At 44.5% G+C, this 18,262-nt stretch overlaps 1 protein-coding gene across 3 annotated transcripts in view; it reads right to left on the reverse strand.

The window, feature by feature from the left end:
• Positions 1-7,796: 7,796 nt before the first annotated feature.
• Positions 7,797-18,262, reverse strand: part of syne1b (spectrin repeat containing, nuclear envelope 1b) — a 346,051-nt gene continuing 335,585 nt past the window's right edge. For all 3 annotated transcript variants that reach the window (XM_061894156.1, XM_061894155.1, XM_061894154.1), the window contains 2 exons: positions 17,619-17,680; positions 7,797-8,360 (listed from right to left, as the gene is read on the reverse strand). In XM_061894156.1, the coding sequence (XP_061750140.1) occupies positions 8,126-8,360; positions 17,619-17,680 (297 nt within the window). In that variant the 3' untranslated portion in view covers positions 7,797-8,125. The remainder of the gene's footprint in view (positions 8,361-17,618; positions 17,681-18,262) is intronic.

The raw sequence follows: 18,262 nt of genomic DNA on the forward strand, positions 1-18,262 counted from the left end.
TCCATATGAGTTGGAAAATTGTGTTAGATGTAAATATAAACAGAATACAATGATTTGCAAATCATTTTCAACCCATATTCAGTTGAATATGTTACAAAGACAACATATTTGATGTTCAAACTGATAAACATTTTTTTTGTGTGTGCAAATAATCATTAACTTTAGAATTCGATGCCAGCAACACGTGACAAAGAAGTTGGGAAAGGTGGCAATAAATACTGATAAAGTTGAGGAATGCTCATGAAACGCTTATTTGGAACATCCCACAGGTGTGCAGGCTAATTGGGAACAGGTGGGTGCCATGATTGGGTATAAAAGCAGCTTCCATGAAATGCTAAGTTATTCACAAACAAGGATGGGGTGAGGGTCACCAATTTGTTAGCAAATTGTCGAACAGTTTTAGAACAACATTTCTCAACGAGCTATTGCAAGGAATTTAGGGATTTTACCATCTGTGGTCCGTAAAATCATCAAAAGGTTCAGAGAATCTGGAGAAATCACTGCACGTAAGCGATGATATTACAGACCTTTGACCCCTCAGGCGGTATTGCATCAAAAAGCGACATCAGTGTGTAAAGGATATCACCACATGGGCTCAGGAACACCTCATAAAACCACTGTCAGTAACTACAGTTGGTCGCTACATCTGTAAGTGCAAGTTGAAACTGCTATGCAAAGGAAAACCCATTTATCAACAACACCCAGAAACGACGTTGGCTTTGCTTGTCCCGAGCTCATCTAAGATGGACTGATGCAAAGTGGAAAAGTTTTCTGTGGTCTGACAAGTCCACATTTAAACTTATATTTGGAAACTGGACGTATTGTCCTCCGGAACAAAAAGGAGAATAACCATCCGGATTGTTATAGGCGAAAAGTTCAAAAGCCCAGCATGTGTGATGGTATGGGGATGTATTAGTGGCCGGGGCATGGGTAACTTACACATCTGTGAAGGCACCATTAATGCTGAAAGGTACATACAGGTTTTGGAGCAACATATGTTGTCATCCAAGCAACGTTGTCATGGACGCCCCTGCTTATTTCAGCAAGACAATGCCAAGCCACATTCAGCACGTGTTACAACAGCAAGGCTTCGTAAAAAAAGAGTGCGGATACTTTCCTGGCCTGCCTGCAGTCCAGACCTGTGTCCCATGGAAAATGTGTGGCGCATTATGAAGCGTAAAATACGACAGCGGAGACCCCGGACTGTTGAACGACTGAAGCTCTACATAAAACAAGAATGGGAAAGAATTCCACTTTCAAAGCTTCAACAATTAGTTTCCTCAGTTCCCAAACGTTTATTGAGTGTTGTTAAAAGAAAAGTTGATGTAACACAGTGGTGAACATGCCCTTTCCCAACTACTTTGGCACGTGTTGCAGCCATGAAATTCTAAGATAATTATCATTTGCAAAAAAAAAAAAACAAAGTTTATGAGTTTGAACATCAAATATCTTGTCTTTCTAGTGCATGGGTGTCAAACTCTGGCCCGTGGGCCAAATTTGGCCCGCCGTGTAATTTCATTTGGCCCTTGAGGTAATATCAAATTAAGATTAGAGCTGCCCCGCCGGTATTATACAGCGGCGATGCCTCTGTAACACTGCATTCACCGCTGATACTCGTACTTGCCAACCCCGGGAGACTCCCGAAGTTCAGTGCCCCTCCCGAAAATCTCCTGGGGCAACCATTCTTCCGAATTTCTCCCGATTTCCACATGGACAACAATATCGGGGGCGTGCCTTTAGCGTCCTCCACAGCCTGTCGTCACGTCCGCTTTTCCGCCATACAAACAACATGCCGGCCCAGTCACATGATATATGCGGCTTTAACACACACAAGTGAATACAAGGCATACTTGATCAACAGCCATAAGGGTCACACTGAGGGTGGCCGTATAAACAACTTTAACACTTTAGATTAGATTAGATTAGATTAGATAGTACTTTATGTATTCCGTCAGGAAAATTACAATTTTCAGCACAATCCCATTCAAGATCAGACAAACATTAAAGGGAGACAGAACAGGATCGCTGACGGGTCTGCCGGCTTCCAGCGCCCCTTACAAAAAAAGATGAGATACAGGTAAACAAGGGGGGGGGGGGGGGGGAAATAGAAGATAAAATAAAAAAATAAATAAAAATAAAAAAATAAATAATAAATAAATAAATAATAAATAAATAAATAAATAAAAATAATTAAAAAAAATCGGTCTTAGCCTGGGCCCTGGAGAGGGGGTGCAGACTGAGGCCAAGGTAAAAAAAACAAACAAACAAAAACAAATATGTGCCACACTGTGAAACCACACCAAACAAGAAATACAAACACATTTCGGGAGAACATCCGCACCGTAGCACAACATAAACTCAACAGAAGAATTACCCAGAACCCATATACACCCCCCCTACCACCAAACCCCGCTCCCCCAATTTTTATTAAAATTTTATCTGATATGCTATTGATATTTTTTAATCATTGTTATTATAATTTGAAACTCGATTTTGCAAGTCACTATAAAGTTATATAAGCCTTGCTTGTTTAATATTCAATGCAAAACTTGTTTGGGTCCATATTAAAGGGTTAATTTGTTCAACCTCGGCCCGCGGCTTTGTTCAGTTTTACATTTTGGCCCACTCTGTATTTGAGTTCTAGTGCATTTAATTGAATATGGGTTGAAAATGATTTGCAAATCATTGTATTCCGTTTATATTTACATCTAACACAATTTCCCGACTCATATGGAAACGGGGTATTAGGTGGTGGCGTCGGCTGCAAACTGGCAGACTCGCTTCCGTCAGTCTTTCCCAGGGCAGCTGTGGCTACAGATGTAGCTTACCACCACCAGGTGTGAATGAATGATGGGTTCCCACTTCTCTGTGAGCGCTTTGAGTATCTAATAATAGAAAAGCGCGATATGAAATCTAATCCATTATTATTATTATTATTAGCCGCAAACCCAAATGTACTTTTTGTCGTCCCAAGCTGACGGACTTCCGCATGGTGGTCTCCCGCTTGCTGGGCTTAAAGGGGAACATTATCAGCAGACCTATGTAAGCGTCAATATATACCTTGATGTTGCAGAAAAAAGACCATATGTTTTTTTAACTGATTTCCGAGCTCTAAAAGGGCGAATTTGTTCCACCTGTGACGTCACAACATGAAGCGACCCGACATTTTCTCAAACGCATTACACACACCAAGTCAATTCAGCTCTGTTATTTTCCGTTTTTTTCGACTGTTTTCCGGTACCTTGGAGACATCATGCCTCGTCGGTGTGTTGTCGGAGTGTAACAACACGAACAGAGACGGATTCAAGTTGCACCACTGGTCAAAATATTCGAAAGTACCCTCGTTTGTTCCGCACACTGTACCGACGACAGCGATGCTACGACAGAGATGGCAAGAATGTGTGGATACCCTGCGACACTCAAAGCTAGATGCATTTCCAACGATAAAGTCGACGAAATCACAAAGGTGAGTTTTGTTGATGTTATTGACTTATGTGCTAATCAGACATATTTGGTCACGGCATGACTGCAAGCTAATCGATGCTAACATGCTATTTAGGCGAGCTGTATGTACACATTGCATCATTATGCCTCATTTGTAGCTATATTTGCATCCAGCCTTTCCCTCCACCCACATTTAATGCCAAACAAACACATACCAATGACTGCAAGCTAATCGATGCTAACATGCTATTTAGGCGAGCTGTATGTACACATTGCATCATTATGCCTCATTTGTAGCTATATTAGCATCCAGCCTTTACCTCCACCCACATTTAATGCCAAACAAACACATACCAATCGGTGGTTAGAAGGCGATCGCCGAATCTTCCTCCCGTGATATAGCTCAAAAGCTTCTGTTTTTTCTTTAATTTCGTTTTCGGTATCTGCCCTCCACACTCCAATCAATCAATCAATCAATCAATCAATCAATCAATCAATGTTTACTTATATAGCCCTAAATCACTAGTGTCTCAAAGGGCTGCACAAACCACTACGACATCCTCGGTAGGCCCACATAAGGGCAAGGAAAACTCACACCCAGTGGGACATCGGTGACAATAATGACCCAGTGGGACGTCGGTGACAATGATGACTATGAGAACCTTGGAGAGGAGGAAAGCAATGGATGTCGAGCGGGTCTAACATGATACTGTGAAAGTTCAATCCATAATGGATCCAACACAGTCGCGAGAGTCCAGTCCAAAGCGGATCCAACACAGCAGCGAGAGTCCCGTTCACAGCGGAGCCAGCAGGAAACCATCCCAAGCGGAGGCGGATCAGCAGCGCAGAGATGTCCCCAGCCGATACACAGGCGAGCAGTACATGGCCACCGGATCGAACCGGACCCCCTCCACAAGGGAGAGTGGGACATAGAAGAAAAAGAAAAGAAACGGCAGATCAACTGGTCTAAAAAGGGAGTCTATTTAAAGGCTAGAGTATACAAATGAGTTTTAAGGTGAGACTTAAATGCTTCTACTGAGGTGACATCTCGAACTGTTACCGGGAGGGCATTCCAGAGTACTGGAGCCCGAACGGAAAACGCTCTATAGCCCGCAGACTTTTTTTGGGCTTTGGGAATCACTAATAAGCCGGAGTCCTTTGAACGCAGATTTCTTGCCGGGACATATGGTACAATACAATCGGCAAGACAGGATGGAGCTAGACCGTGTAGTATTTTATACGTAAGTAGTAAAACCTTAAAGTCACATCTTAAGTGCACAGGAAGCCAGTGCAGGCGTAATGTGATCAAACTTTCTTGTTCCCAACAAGGGACTCCTTCCAGTAGCTCAACCCACTCAGCTGATGACTTTATGCAATTCTTTAGTAAGAAAATTGAAGTCATTAGAAAGGAGATTAAAGACAATGCGTCCCAGCTACAACGGGGTTCTATTAACACTGACACGATTGTATATACGGCGGATACTGCCCTCCAAAATAGTTTCTCCCGTTTTGAGGAAATAACATTAGAGGAATTGTTACAACGTGTAAATGGAATAAAACAGACAACATGTTTACTTGACCCTCTTCCTGGGAAACTGATCAAGGAGCTCTTTGAATTATTAGGTCCATCAGTGCTAAATATTATAAACTTATCACTCTCCTCGGGCACTGTTCCCCTAGCATTCAAAAAAGCGGTTATTCATCCTCTTCTTAAAAGACCTAACCTCGATCCTGACCTCATGGTAAATTACCGACCGGTGTCTCACCTTCCCTTTATTTCAAAAATCCTTGAAAAAATTGTTGCGGAGCAGTTAAATGAGCACTTAGCGTCTAACAATCTATGTGAAACCTTTCAATCCGGTTTCAGGGCAAATCACTCCACGGAGACAGCCCTCGCAAAAATGACTAATGATCTATTGCTAACGATGGATTCTGATGCGTCATCTATGTTGCTGCTCCTCGATCTTAGCGCTGCTTTCGATACCGTCGATCATAATATTTTATTAGAACGTATCAAAACACGAATTGGTATGTCAGACTTAGCCCTGTCTTGGTTTAACTCTTATCTTACTGATAGGATGCAGTGTGTCTCCCATAACAATGTGACCTCGGACTACGTTAAGGTAACGTGTGGAGTTCCCCAGGGTTCGGTCCTTGGCCCTGCACTCTTCAGCATCTACATGCTGCCGCTAGGTGACATCATACGCAAATACGGTGTTAGCTTTCACTGTTATGCTGATGACACCCAACTCTACATGCCCCTAAAGCTGACCAACACGCCGGATTGTAGTCAGCTGGAGGCGTGTCTTAATGAAATTAAACAATGGATGTCCGTTAACTTTTTGCAACTCAACGCCAAAAAAACGGAAATGCTGATTATCGGTCCTGCTAGACACCGAACTCTATTTAATAATACAACTCTAACATTTGACAACCAAACAATTAAACAAGGCGACACGGTAAAGAATCTGGGTATTATCTTCGACCCAACTCTCTCCTTTGAGGCACACATTAAAAGCGTTACTAAAACGGCCTTCTTTCATCTCCGTAACATCGCTAAAATTCGCTCCATTCTGTCCACTAAAGACGCTGAGAACATTATCCATGCGTTTGTTACGTCTCGCCTCGACTACTGTAACGTATTATTTTCGGGTCTCCCAATGTCTAGCATTAAAAGATTACAGTTGGTACAAAATGCGGCTGCTAGACTTTTGACAAGAACAAGAAAGTTTGATCACATTACGCCTGTACTGGCTTCCTGTGCACTTAAGATGTGACTTTAAGGTTTTACTACTTACGTATAAAATACTACACGGTCTAGCTCCATCTTATCTTGCCGATTGTATTGTACCATATGTCCCGGCAAGAAATCTGCGTTCAAAGGACTCCGGCTTATTAGTGATTCCCAAAGCCCAAAAAAAGTCTGCGGGCTATAGAGCATTTTCCGTTCGGGCTCCAGTACTCTGGAATGCCCTCCCGGTAACAGTTCGAGATGCCACCTCAGTAGAAGCATTTAAGTCTCACCTTAAAACTCATTTGTATACTCTAGCCTTTAAATAGACTCCCTTTTTAGACCAGTTGATCTGCCGTTTCTTTTCTTTTTCTTCTATGTCCCACTCTCCCGTGTGGAGGGGGTCCGGTCCGATCCGGTGGCCATGTACTGCTCGCCTGTGTATCGGCTGGGGACATCTCTGCGCTGCTGGTCCGCCTCCGCTTGGGATGGTTTCCTGCTGGCTCCGCTGTGAACGGGACTCTCGCTGCTGTGTCTTGGATCCTCTTTGGACTGGACTTTCACAGTATCATGTTAGATCCGCTCGACATCCATTGCTTTCCTCCTCTCTAAGGTTCTCATAGTCATCATTGTCACCGACGTCCCACTGGGTCATTATTGTCACCAATGTCCCACTGGGTGTGAGTTTTCCTTGCCCTTATGTGGGCCTACCGAGGATGTCGTGGTGGTTTGTGCAGCCCTTTGAGACACTAGTGATTTAGGGCTATATAAGTAAACATTGATTGATTGATTGATTCTTGTCAAAAGTCTAGCAGCCGCATTTTGTACCAACTGTAATCTTTTAATGCTAGACATGGGGAGACCCGAAAATAATATGTTACATGCGAAATCTGTTGAATTGCCTACGGCGCTGAAATTGGAGTCTGAATCCGAGCTACTATGCAATACCTTTCTGTGCTATAAATAAATAAATGATAAATGGGTTGTACTTGTATAGCGCTTTTCTACCTTCAAGGTACTCAAAGCGCTTTGACACTACTTCCACATTTACCCATTCACACACTGATGGAGGGAGCTGCCATGCAAGGCGCCAACCAGCACCCATCAGGGGCAAGGGTGAAGTGTCTTGCTCAAGGACACAACGGACGTGACGAGGTTGGTACTAGGTGGGATTTGAACCAGGGACCCTCGGGTTGCGCACGGCCACTCTCCCACTGCACCACCCCGTCCCTATTCGCCATGTTTGTTTCTGGTTGCTTCACGCAGTGACGTCACAGGACAATAGACAGGCGGATATAGCGACGGTGTAATTCAGGCACTTTGAAGCCGTTTTTCGGGATATTGCGTGATGGGTAAAATTTTGAGAAAAATTTAGAAAAATAAAATAAGCCACCGGGAAGTGATTTTTATTGGTTTTAACCCTTCAGAAATTGTGATAATGTTCCCCTTTAAACGCCTCGCCGTCCTCCGCCTTGCCCAACCATGAAATCCTCCGCCTGCTGGAAGACTTCCTCCACTCGCATCATCACCATGGAAACGCACCTTGGGCGGCGGCGGCAGCCAGGGGGGGTGAAGAAGTGATTATTAATGTGGTCATGAGAGAAATAAACACATGTCAAAATGAAGATTTGGCATTCTTTGTTGCTGATGCTGGCGTACAGTTTCATCCGTCATGTACGCCTCAACTCTTACACACATACAAAAAAATACAATATACTTTCTATATTAGGTCTGATACGTTGCAAAAATAAAACCGCAAACGTCCTCTAAAAATAAATCTCATCGGTGACAATTATGGTTATTACGAGCATGCGGAAAATAAATACCAAAAAAAAAAAAAAGGTGTGCTGGAATAGCATTTGTGTGAAGGATTTAAAATGGAAATCACAGCCTACTTTGGTGCTTGGCCAGAAGTCCTCATTTCCCAGGATGCACCTTGAGGCGTCCCGGTCAGACGGGCGGAGGCCCGTTGATGTAGCTGAGCATGGGGGAGAAGGAGTGGGCAAAGTTGTTGGACTGAGTGCAGTAGTCCTCCTGGGACAAGGGCAGCAGGAAGGCCACCAGCACCAGGAGGAGGAGCAGCAGCTGGAGGGGCAGCGCCACCCGCAGGACGCGGCGTGCAAACGAGGAGGAGGGGGGCGGGTCAGAAGGGCAGGAAGCGGACCCAGCGGCGCTGCGACACCTGCTTCTCACACACACACACACACGCACGTGGAGATATTAAAATGCAAAATCACACACTTGAAATAAACACAGTGGGGAGATAGAAGTGATCTGTTCCAGAGTCAAACTGCGGCTCTAAAGCCTACGTGTCAAACTCAAGGCGAGGGGACGACTGATCCATGGCAGCAGGGGTGTCAAAAGGATTTTAGATGGGGGGAGAAAAATCTACTCCCAAGTGGGCCGTGCTGGTAAAATCCCGGCACGATAACTTAAAACTAAAGGCAACTTCAGGTTGTTTTCTTTGTTTAAAAATAGAACGAGCACATTATGAAAATGTACAAATTATAATGTTGTTGTTGTTTTTTTTACACTTACATGTTGCGGTTAATAGTATTTTGACTTTATTTGTCATTATTTAGATTTTCTGAATAAATGATGTGATAATCTTCATCAGTCAACTCATTAGTGTTCATTTTCAATCCATCAAAATTAAAAAAATATATCAAAAACAATTTACAAGATGTTATTTATTAAAAAACAATGTAAGGAACCTAAGGACTGATGGACAAAAGACACAGACTGAGACCAGAGAAGTACAAAGACACAGACCAGAGAACCACAAAGACAAAGACACATCCTGAGACCCGAGAGCCACAAAGACAATGCACAGACTGAGATCAGAGAACTACAAAGACTGAGAGCAGAGAACGACAAAGACAATGACACAGACTGAGACCAGAGAACTACAAAGACAAAGGCACAGACTGAGACCAGAGAACTACAAAGACAATGACACAGACTGAGACCAGAGAACTACAAAGACAAAGGCACAGACTGAGACCAGAGAGCTACAAAGACAAAGACACAGACTGAGACCAGGGAACTACAAAGAAAAAGACTGAGAGCAGAGAACAACAAAGACAATGAATCAGACTGAGACCAGAGAACTACAAAGACAATGACACAGACTGAGACGAGATAACTAAAAAGACAAAGACACAGACTGAGAGCAGAGAACTACAAAGACAATGACACAGACTGAGACCAGAAAACTACAAAGACAATGACACAGACTGAGACCAGAGAACTACAAAGAAAATGACACAGACTGAGACCAGAGAACTAAAAAGACAAAGACACAGACTGAGAGCAGAGAACTACAAAGACAAAGACACAGACTGAGACCAGAGAACTACAAAGACACAGACTGAGACCAGATAACTACAAATAAAATGACACAGACTGAGACGAGATAACTACAAAGACAATGACACAGACTGAGACCAGAGAATTACAAAGACAAAGACACAGACGGAGACCAGAGAACTACGAAGACAATGACACAGACTGAGACGAGATAACTACAAAGACAATGACACAGACTGAGACCTGAGAACCACAAAGACAATGACACAGACTGAGACCAGAGAACTACAAAGACAAAGACACAGACTGAGACCAGAGTACTACAAAGACAATGACACAAACTGAGACCAGATAACTACAAAGACAATGACACAGACTGAGACCTGAGAACCACAAAGACAAAGACACAGACTGAGACCAGAGAACTACAAAGACAAAGACACAGACTGAGACCAGATAACTACAAAGACAAAAACACAGACTGAGACCAGATAACTACAAAGACAAAAACACAGACTGAGACCAGATAACTACAAAGACAAAAACACAGACTGAGACCAGATAACTACAAAGACAAAGACAAAGACTGAGACCAGATAACTACAAAGACAAAAACACAGACTGAGACCAGATAACTACAAAGACAAAAACACAGACTGAGACCAGATAATTACAAAGACAAAGACACAGACTGAGACCAGATAACTACAAAGACAAAGACACAGACTGAGACCAGATAACTACAAAGACAAAGACACAGACTGAGACCAGATAATTACAAAGACAATGACACAGACTCAGACCAGAAAACTACAAAGACAATGACACAGCTCAGCCTGCAGTCCAGACCTGCCTCCCATCGAAAATGTGTGGCGTAAAAAATTGATGAAGCGTAAAATACGACAGCGGAGACCCCGGACTGTTGAACGACTGAAACTCTACATAAAACAAAAATGGGAAATAATTCCACTTTCAAAGCTTCAACAATTAGTTTCCTCAGTTCCCAAACGTTTATTGAGTGTTGTTAAAAGAAAAGGTGATGTAACACAGTGGTGAACATGCCCTTTCCCAACTACTTTGGCATGTGTTGCAGCCATGAAATTCTAAGTTAAATATTTGCAATAAAAATAAAGTTTATGAGTTTGAACATCAAATATCTTGTCTTTGTAGTGCATTCAACTGAATATGGGTTGAAAAGGATTTGCAAATCATTGTATTTCGTTTATATTTACATCTAACACAATTTCCTCAACTCATATGGAAACGGGCTTTGTAAATGAATGTTTCCATGGCCTATGGTAGAAACAAGTACCGTTCCGTCAAGTGGTTTATGTCAACAACAGGGTGTAAAAAAAAATGCTTCTGAAGAACAATCTGTAGGAAATATATTTTGTACATATCGTCATTAAAAATGACAATTTCCTTTGCTGAAATACGTAAACTTGAATAAAAAGACAACCAGCAATTTGCAGGGATGACAGTAATGAAGCTCAAAGAGGCGGCGGAGGGGAAAAGTGAAGCATGCTGGGAGAATTAGCAACAAAAGAAGAAGAGAAGTCGCACACGCCCTTTTTGTACGTTGCAGACACTCGCATGAGTGCCCACTAGTGGCGAGTTGAAGAGGCGGGGGCGGGGCGCTGTTAGATATTCGGCCGACCAAGCGTCCAGCGGTTATTAAGCAGCGGAAGGGGGCGGGGCCTGGCATGACTCCTTATAAGGAGATTGGGGATCAGTCAGACTTGCAGAAGATGATGGAATTCACTTTCGCACGCATTTTTTTGGGGGGGGGGGGGGGTTCTCCTTTGAAGAAAGAGCTTGGAAAGGAAACAGGGAAGTCGGTGCCAGATTTACTGAGCTGCCTGATCATCTTTTGCGACACGCCTGCGCAGACTTGGAGACTTCCTGCCGGGTAAATAATGCAGTTTCACAATTTGGAGTACAAAAAGAATACTATGAACATAAAGTCTTCCATCCATCCATCCATTTTCTACCGCTTGTTCCCTTTCGGGGTCGCGGGGGGCGCTGGCGCCTATCTCAGCTACAATTGGGCGGAAGGCGGGGTACACCCTGGACAAGTCGCCACCTCATCGCAGGGCCAACAAAGTAATTGGATAGAGAAAATGGTATTTTCCAAGAAGGGAGAACTTTTAATTATGAACATGAAAAGAAAGTTAACGTAGTTAGCACCAAATATGTCACCTGGGCTACGGTCACACTGCAGGGAGGATGTCATATCTGATCTTTTTATGTCATCCCAAAAAAAAAAATGCTATGTATACAGTACAGGCCAAAAGTTTGGACACACCTTCTCATTCAATGTGTTTTCATGACTATTTACATTGTAGATTGGGGGAAAGGGGGCGATTCTTTTTTTTTTTTTTTTTTGGCATGAAAAAGGGAGTTATTTTGTAATTGTATCTTGTGTTTATTATGTTGATTTAATAAAAAAAATTTAAAAAATGAATACAAAATTCTTCGGCGGCCCGGTACCAATGGAGCCGCGGCCCGGTGGTTGGGGACCACTGTCTTAAAGCACCTCTTCCTGAGGGTGTATCAGTGTTATAACTTCACCTTTATCTTGACTTTTTACATCCATCCATTTTCTACCGCTTATTCCCTTTCGGGGTCGCTGGCGCCTATCTCAGCTACAATCGGGCGGAAGGCGGGGTACACCCTGGACAAGTCGCCACCTCATCGCAGGGCCAACACAGACAGACAGACAACATTCACACACTAGGGCCAATTTAGTGTTGCCAATCAACCTATCCCCAGGTGCATGTCTTTGGAAGTGGGAGGAAGCCGGAGTACCCGGAGGGAACCCACGCATTCACGGGGAGAACATGCAAACTCCACACGGAAAGATCCCGAGCCTGGATTTGAACCCAGGACTGCAGGACCTTCGTATTGTGAGGCAGACGCACTAACCCCTCTGCCACCGTGAAGCAACTTTTTACACCAAAATGCGTAAATTCTTCCTTTTCTGTCTACACACTGTGTCTGCTTGTAAGTACTCTGTGTGTGCGTGCTGCCGAACATGCTCCTTTGCTGGTAAAACCAGCAATGTCAGGATATGCCAGTTAAAAAAAATATGGCAAAGCGGTACTTTTCAAACAGAGTATCGTACAATTATTGAGTCATTATCAATCAATCAATCAATCAATGTTTACTTATACAGCCCTAAATCACTAGTGTCTCAAAGGGCTGCACAAACCACTACGACATCCTCGGTAGGCCCACATAAGGGCAAGGAAAACTCATTAGCACAGCGATACTATACTATACTATACTATACTAGTACGGGTATACTGGTACTAGTACCGGTAAAACTGCCATCAAGTACAGTTGTGATCAAAATTATTCAACCCCCACACAATTTTGGTGTTTTAGCAAGTTGGACATTTATTCCGTGTTTTGTTTATAGTCATATCAAATAAAGATGCATTAAATAGACAAATGCAACTTGGATTACAACATTATATTTTGGAACATACCAAACAATGTCATTTCTCTTAATATCTCATTGACAAAATTATTCAACTCCTTGAAGATCATAACTCTTAAGAACAGAATTTGAATAAGGTCTTTTCAATCAGGTGTTGAAAACACCTGTAGATGTGATTAGAACCATAAAGACCAACAATTAAACTGATTGAAAAAGACTGTGACGCTCAGCTTCTTGTAGATGGTCAATGGTGTGTTTGCAACATGGTGAAGTCCAGGGAGTGGTCAAAGAAGTCAAGAGAGGAGGTCATTTCTCTTCATAAGAAAGGATATGGATATAAGAAAATAGCAAAGACATTACACGTTCCAAGAGACACGGTTGGGAGCATAAGTCGCAAGTTTAAAGCTAAAGTGGAAACACTACCTGGGCGTGGTAGAAAGAGGATGCTGTGTGTGTACAGTGTTGAAAAACCCCCGGGTAACAGCTGAAGAAACTACAACAGGACATTGCAGAGGTGGGAACGCAGGTTTGGTCCCAGACAATAAGGCGCGCATTACATGCCAGAACTCCCAGGTGCACCCCACTTCTGACTACCAGGCACAAGAAAAATAGACTCCAGTATGCCAAAAAAAATCATCTGGACAAACCCCAAAGGTTTTGGGAAACTGTTCTATGGAGTGATGAGACAAAACTGGAACTCTTTGGGCCTATGAATCAACGTTATGTCTGGCGGAGAAAAAAATGAAGCTTAGAAAGAGAAGAACACCTTGCCTACTGTTAAGCATGGTGGGGGGTCAATCAATCATGCTCTGGGGCTGTTTCACTGCCTCAGGTACCGGGAATCTCCAGCGCGTTCAAGGCATTATGAATTCTATTTCCTAGCAGGATATATTAGCTGCAAATGTCATGAAGTCAGTGACGAAGCTGAGGCTTGGGAGACGTTGGACCTTCCAACAGGACAAGGATCCTGAGCATACTTCCAAATCAACATCAGAGTGGTTGCAGAAGAAGGGCTGGAAGACTCTGGAGTGGCCTTCACAGTCGCCAGACCTAAATCCTCTAGAAAAGCTGTGGTGGGACTTGAAGAAGGCAGTTGCCAAGAATATGAATGAAGTGGAGGCCTTTTGCCCAAGAAGAATGGGCTAAAATACCTGTAGATGCTTGCAAGAAGCTTGTGTCCACTTATGTATCACCTTTGAAGGATATCATTACTGCCAAAGGGTGTTCTACTAAGTACTAAAGATGCATGGAACTAGTGCAGGGGTCGGGAACCTTTCTGGCTGAGAGAGCCAAAAAGCCAAATATTTCAAAAAGTATTTCCGTAAGAGCCATATAATATTTTTCTTAACACTGAACACAACTAAACGCGCGCATTTTTAAGTAAGACCAACATTTCTAGAGTATAATAGGTCTCTTATTCTCTGTAATAACATTGTTATTCTGAAGCTAACTCTGGAGGGGGCGTGGCCCGCGGGCCTGCAGCGAACTGGGGTGGGCCAGGACCGGCCTGGAAATCAGCGAGAGCTGCGTAGACGGCCCACCTGAGCCTTGTTATCTAATCACCTGTCGCTTTGTTATAAGCAGCAGCCAGGAGGAGAGACGGGGTTGGGGCCGGAGCCAGAGCGCGAGCGAGAACGAAAGAGAAAAATTACAATCGCTGGAAAGCAACTGAGAGACTTATTGAAAAATAAAACAATAGTGTAACCCTGAAATGGGCTCTCATGTCGGTGGTCTGAAGAACCGCCAGGAGGACAAGTCCCACACGAACCGATAATAAATAAATAACTTCTTAACGCCAGGCTTCACGGTGGCAGAGGGGTTAGTGCGTCTGCCTCACAATACGAAGTTCCTGCAGTCCTGGGTTCAAATCCAGGCTCGGGATCTTTCTGTGTGGAGTTTGCATGTTCTCCCCGTGAATGCGTGGGTTCCCTCCGGGTACTCCGGCTTCCTCCCACTTCCAAAGACGTTGATTGGCAACACTAAATTGGCCCTAGTGTGTGAATGTTGTCGGTCTATCTGTGTTGGCCCTGCGATGAGGTGGCGACTTGTCCAGGGTGTACCCTGCCTTCCGCCCGATTGTAGCTGAGATAGGCGCCAGCGCCCCCCGCAACCCCGAAAGGGAATAAGCGGTAGAAAATGGATGGATGGAACTTCTTAACGCAACTTCTTGAACAGGTGCGGTAGTAAACGGATGGATGGACTAAAAATGCATGAGAATGTTTTATGTTTTGAACGTTATTTTGGAATCATTCATTACTTATCCTGTCAAGCAATGTCAGCTCAGATTTATCCGAGAGCCAGATGCAGTCATCAAAAGAAGTGTGAAGTGAATCAATCAATCAATCAATGTTTACTTATATAGCCCTAAATCACTAGTGTCTCAAAGGGCTGCACAAACCACCACGACATCCTCGGTAGGCCCACATAAGGGCAAGGAAAACTCACACCCAGTGGGACATCGGTGACAATAATGACTATGAGAACCTTGGAGAGGAGGAAAGCAATGGATGTCGAGCGGGTCTAACATGATACTGTGAAAGTTCAATCCACAATGGATCCAACACAGTCGCGAGAGTCCAGTCCAAAGCGGATCCAACACAGCAGCGAGAGTCCCGTTCACAGCGGAGCCAGCAGGAAACCATCCCAAGCGGAGGCGGATCAGCAGCGCAGAGATGTCCCCAGCCGATACACAGGCAAGCAGTACATGGCCACCGGATCGGACTGAAGTGAAGTGAATTATATTTATATAGCGCTTTTCTCAAGTGACTCAAAGCGCTTTACATAGTGGAACCCAATATCTAAGTTACATTTAAACCAGTGTGGGTGGCACTGGGAGCAGGTGGGTAAAGTGTCTTGCCCAAGGACACAACGGCAGTGACTAGGATGGCACAAGCGGGAATCGAACCTGCAACCCTCACGTTGCTGGCACAGTCACTCTACCAACCGAGCTAAGAAACCATTCTGAGCCTTATCTGATTTAGTATTTATTTTATATACGTTGACCACATTAATCCTGGCAATGTATCCAGTGTGTATATTTCGTGAAATATATTTATATAGCGCTTTTCTCTAGTGACTCAAAGCGCTTTACATGGTGAAACCCAATATCTAAGTTACATTTAAACCAGTGTGGGTGGCACTGGGAGCAGGTGGGTAAAGTGTCTTGCCCAAGGACACAACGGCAGTGACTAGGATGGCGGAAGCGGGAATCGAACCTGCAACCCTCAAGTTGCTGGCACGGCCACTCTACCAACCGAGCCATGCCGCCCCAAAAGAGCCACATCTGGCTCGCGAGCCCCTGAACTAGGGGGTTGAATCATTTTCTCAATGAGATATTTGCAGATGATGTGGTCCTGTTGGCTTCATCTGGCCGGGATCTTCAGCTCTCACTGGATCGGTTCGCAGCCGAGTGTGAAGCGGCCGGAATGAGAATCAGCACCTCCAAATCCGAGTCCATGGTTCTCTCCCGGAAAAGGGTGGAGTGCCATCTCCGGGTTGGGGAGGAGACCCTGCCCCAAGTGGAGGAGTTCAAGTACCTAGGAGTCTTGTTCACGAGTGAGGGAAGAGTGGATGGTGAGATCGACAGGCGGATCGGTGCGGCGTCTTCAGTAATGCGGACGTTGTATCGATCCGTTGTGGTGAAGAAGGAGCTGAGCCGGAAGGCAAAGCTCTCAATTTACCGGTCGATCTACGTTCCCATCCTCACCTATGGTCATGAGCTTTGGGTCATGACCGAAAGGATAAGATCACGGGTACAAGCGGCCCAAATGAGTTTCCAGGTCTCTCCCTTAGAGATAGGGTGAGAAGCTCTGCCATCCGGGAGGAACTCAAAGTAAAGCCGCTGCTCCTCCACATCGAGAGGAGCCAGATGAGGTGGTTCGGGCATCTGGTCAGGATGCCACCCGAACGCCTCCCTAGGGAGGTGTTTAGGGCACGTCCAACCGGTAGGAGGCCTCGGGGAAGACCCAGGACACGTTGGGAAGACTATGTCTCCCGGCTGGCCTGGGAACGCCTCGGGATCCCCCGGGAAGAGTTAGACGAAGTGGCTGGGGAGAGGGAAGTCTGGGATTCCCTGCTTAGGCTGCTGCCCCCGCGACCCGACCTCGGATAAGCGGAAGAAGATGGATGGATGGATGGATGGATGGATATTAAGAAAAATGTCCTTTTTTGGTATTTTGTAAAAGACATGCACCTGGGGATAGGTTGATTGGCAACACTAAATTGGCCCTAGTGTGTGAATGTGAGTGTGAATGTTGTCTGTCTATCTGTGTTGGCCCTGTGATGAGGTGGCGACTTGTCCAGGGTGTACCCCGCCTTCCGCCCGATTGTAGCTGAGATAGGCGCCAGCGCCCCCCGTGACCCCAAAGGGAATAAGCGGTAGAAAATGGATGGATGGATGGACAGTGTTACATTTTAAGTTGCATTTGTCTATTCGACACATCTTTATTTGATACGACTATAAACAAAATACGGAATAAATGTCCAACTTGCTAAAACACCAAAATTGTGTGGGGGTTGAATAATTTTGATCACAACTGTAGGGAACGGAAGCGGAAAGACTTTTGGCGCATGCGCTGAGGGGGCGGGCAGCTGGGTAAACGGGGCAGTGACAGAGGGGGGTGGGGGTGGGGGGGCGTGACCCATGACTTCCATTATCTTCTGGGCGAGGGAAGCAACAGAAGCATGATGTACCTGTGCTGTGGACTGCTCACAGGGGCTCCAGCACGCTGTGACACACTACATTTGCCCCGCCGCTGGTTGCAATGAGCGGGGTAGACGGGGGGTCGGGGGAGGAGTAAAAAGAAAAGAAAGAATCAGACCAGGCAAATCAAAACAGAAGCCACCTGAGGAGGCGTCAGTCAGCCACCACGAAACATGAGCGCCAACCGAAACAAAACAAATGATGTGACTTTTCGAAAGACGTACAGTGGCGGTCGAAAGTAAAGAACATCATGTCATGGCTGTCTTGACTTTCCAATCATTTCTACGACTCTTTATTTTTTTGTGATTGGAGCACATACTTGTTGCTCACAACAAAAAACACTCATGAATTTTGCTTCTTTCAGGAATTTCTTATGAAAATGTGAGCAATCAAAAATACTGTATTTCCTTGAATTGCCGCACTACGCTTACCAAAGGCATGCGGTAAAAGTAAGCATGTGCTGATTATTTCAAAACCTCTTCTCAATCCAGCACTTACCAAAGGTATGCAGTAAAAATTTGAGTGTGATGTAAGCTTGGACCTTAAATCCTACTGAATAGCTCTTAAACTTCTTCCCTTTTATGCGATTTCAAATTGCCGGTATCGAAATCAGCCTCCTCCATTTTGGAAATGA

This window comes from Nerophis ophidion, linkage group LG03, assembly GCF_033978795.1.
Source record: "Nerophis ophidion isolate RoL-2023_Sa linkage group LG03, RoL_Noph_v1.0, whole genome shotgun sequence".
Lineage (NCBI taxonomy): Eukaryota > Metazoa > Chordata > Actinopteri > Syngnathiformes > Syngnathidae > Nerophis > Nerophis ophidion.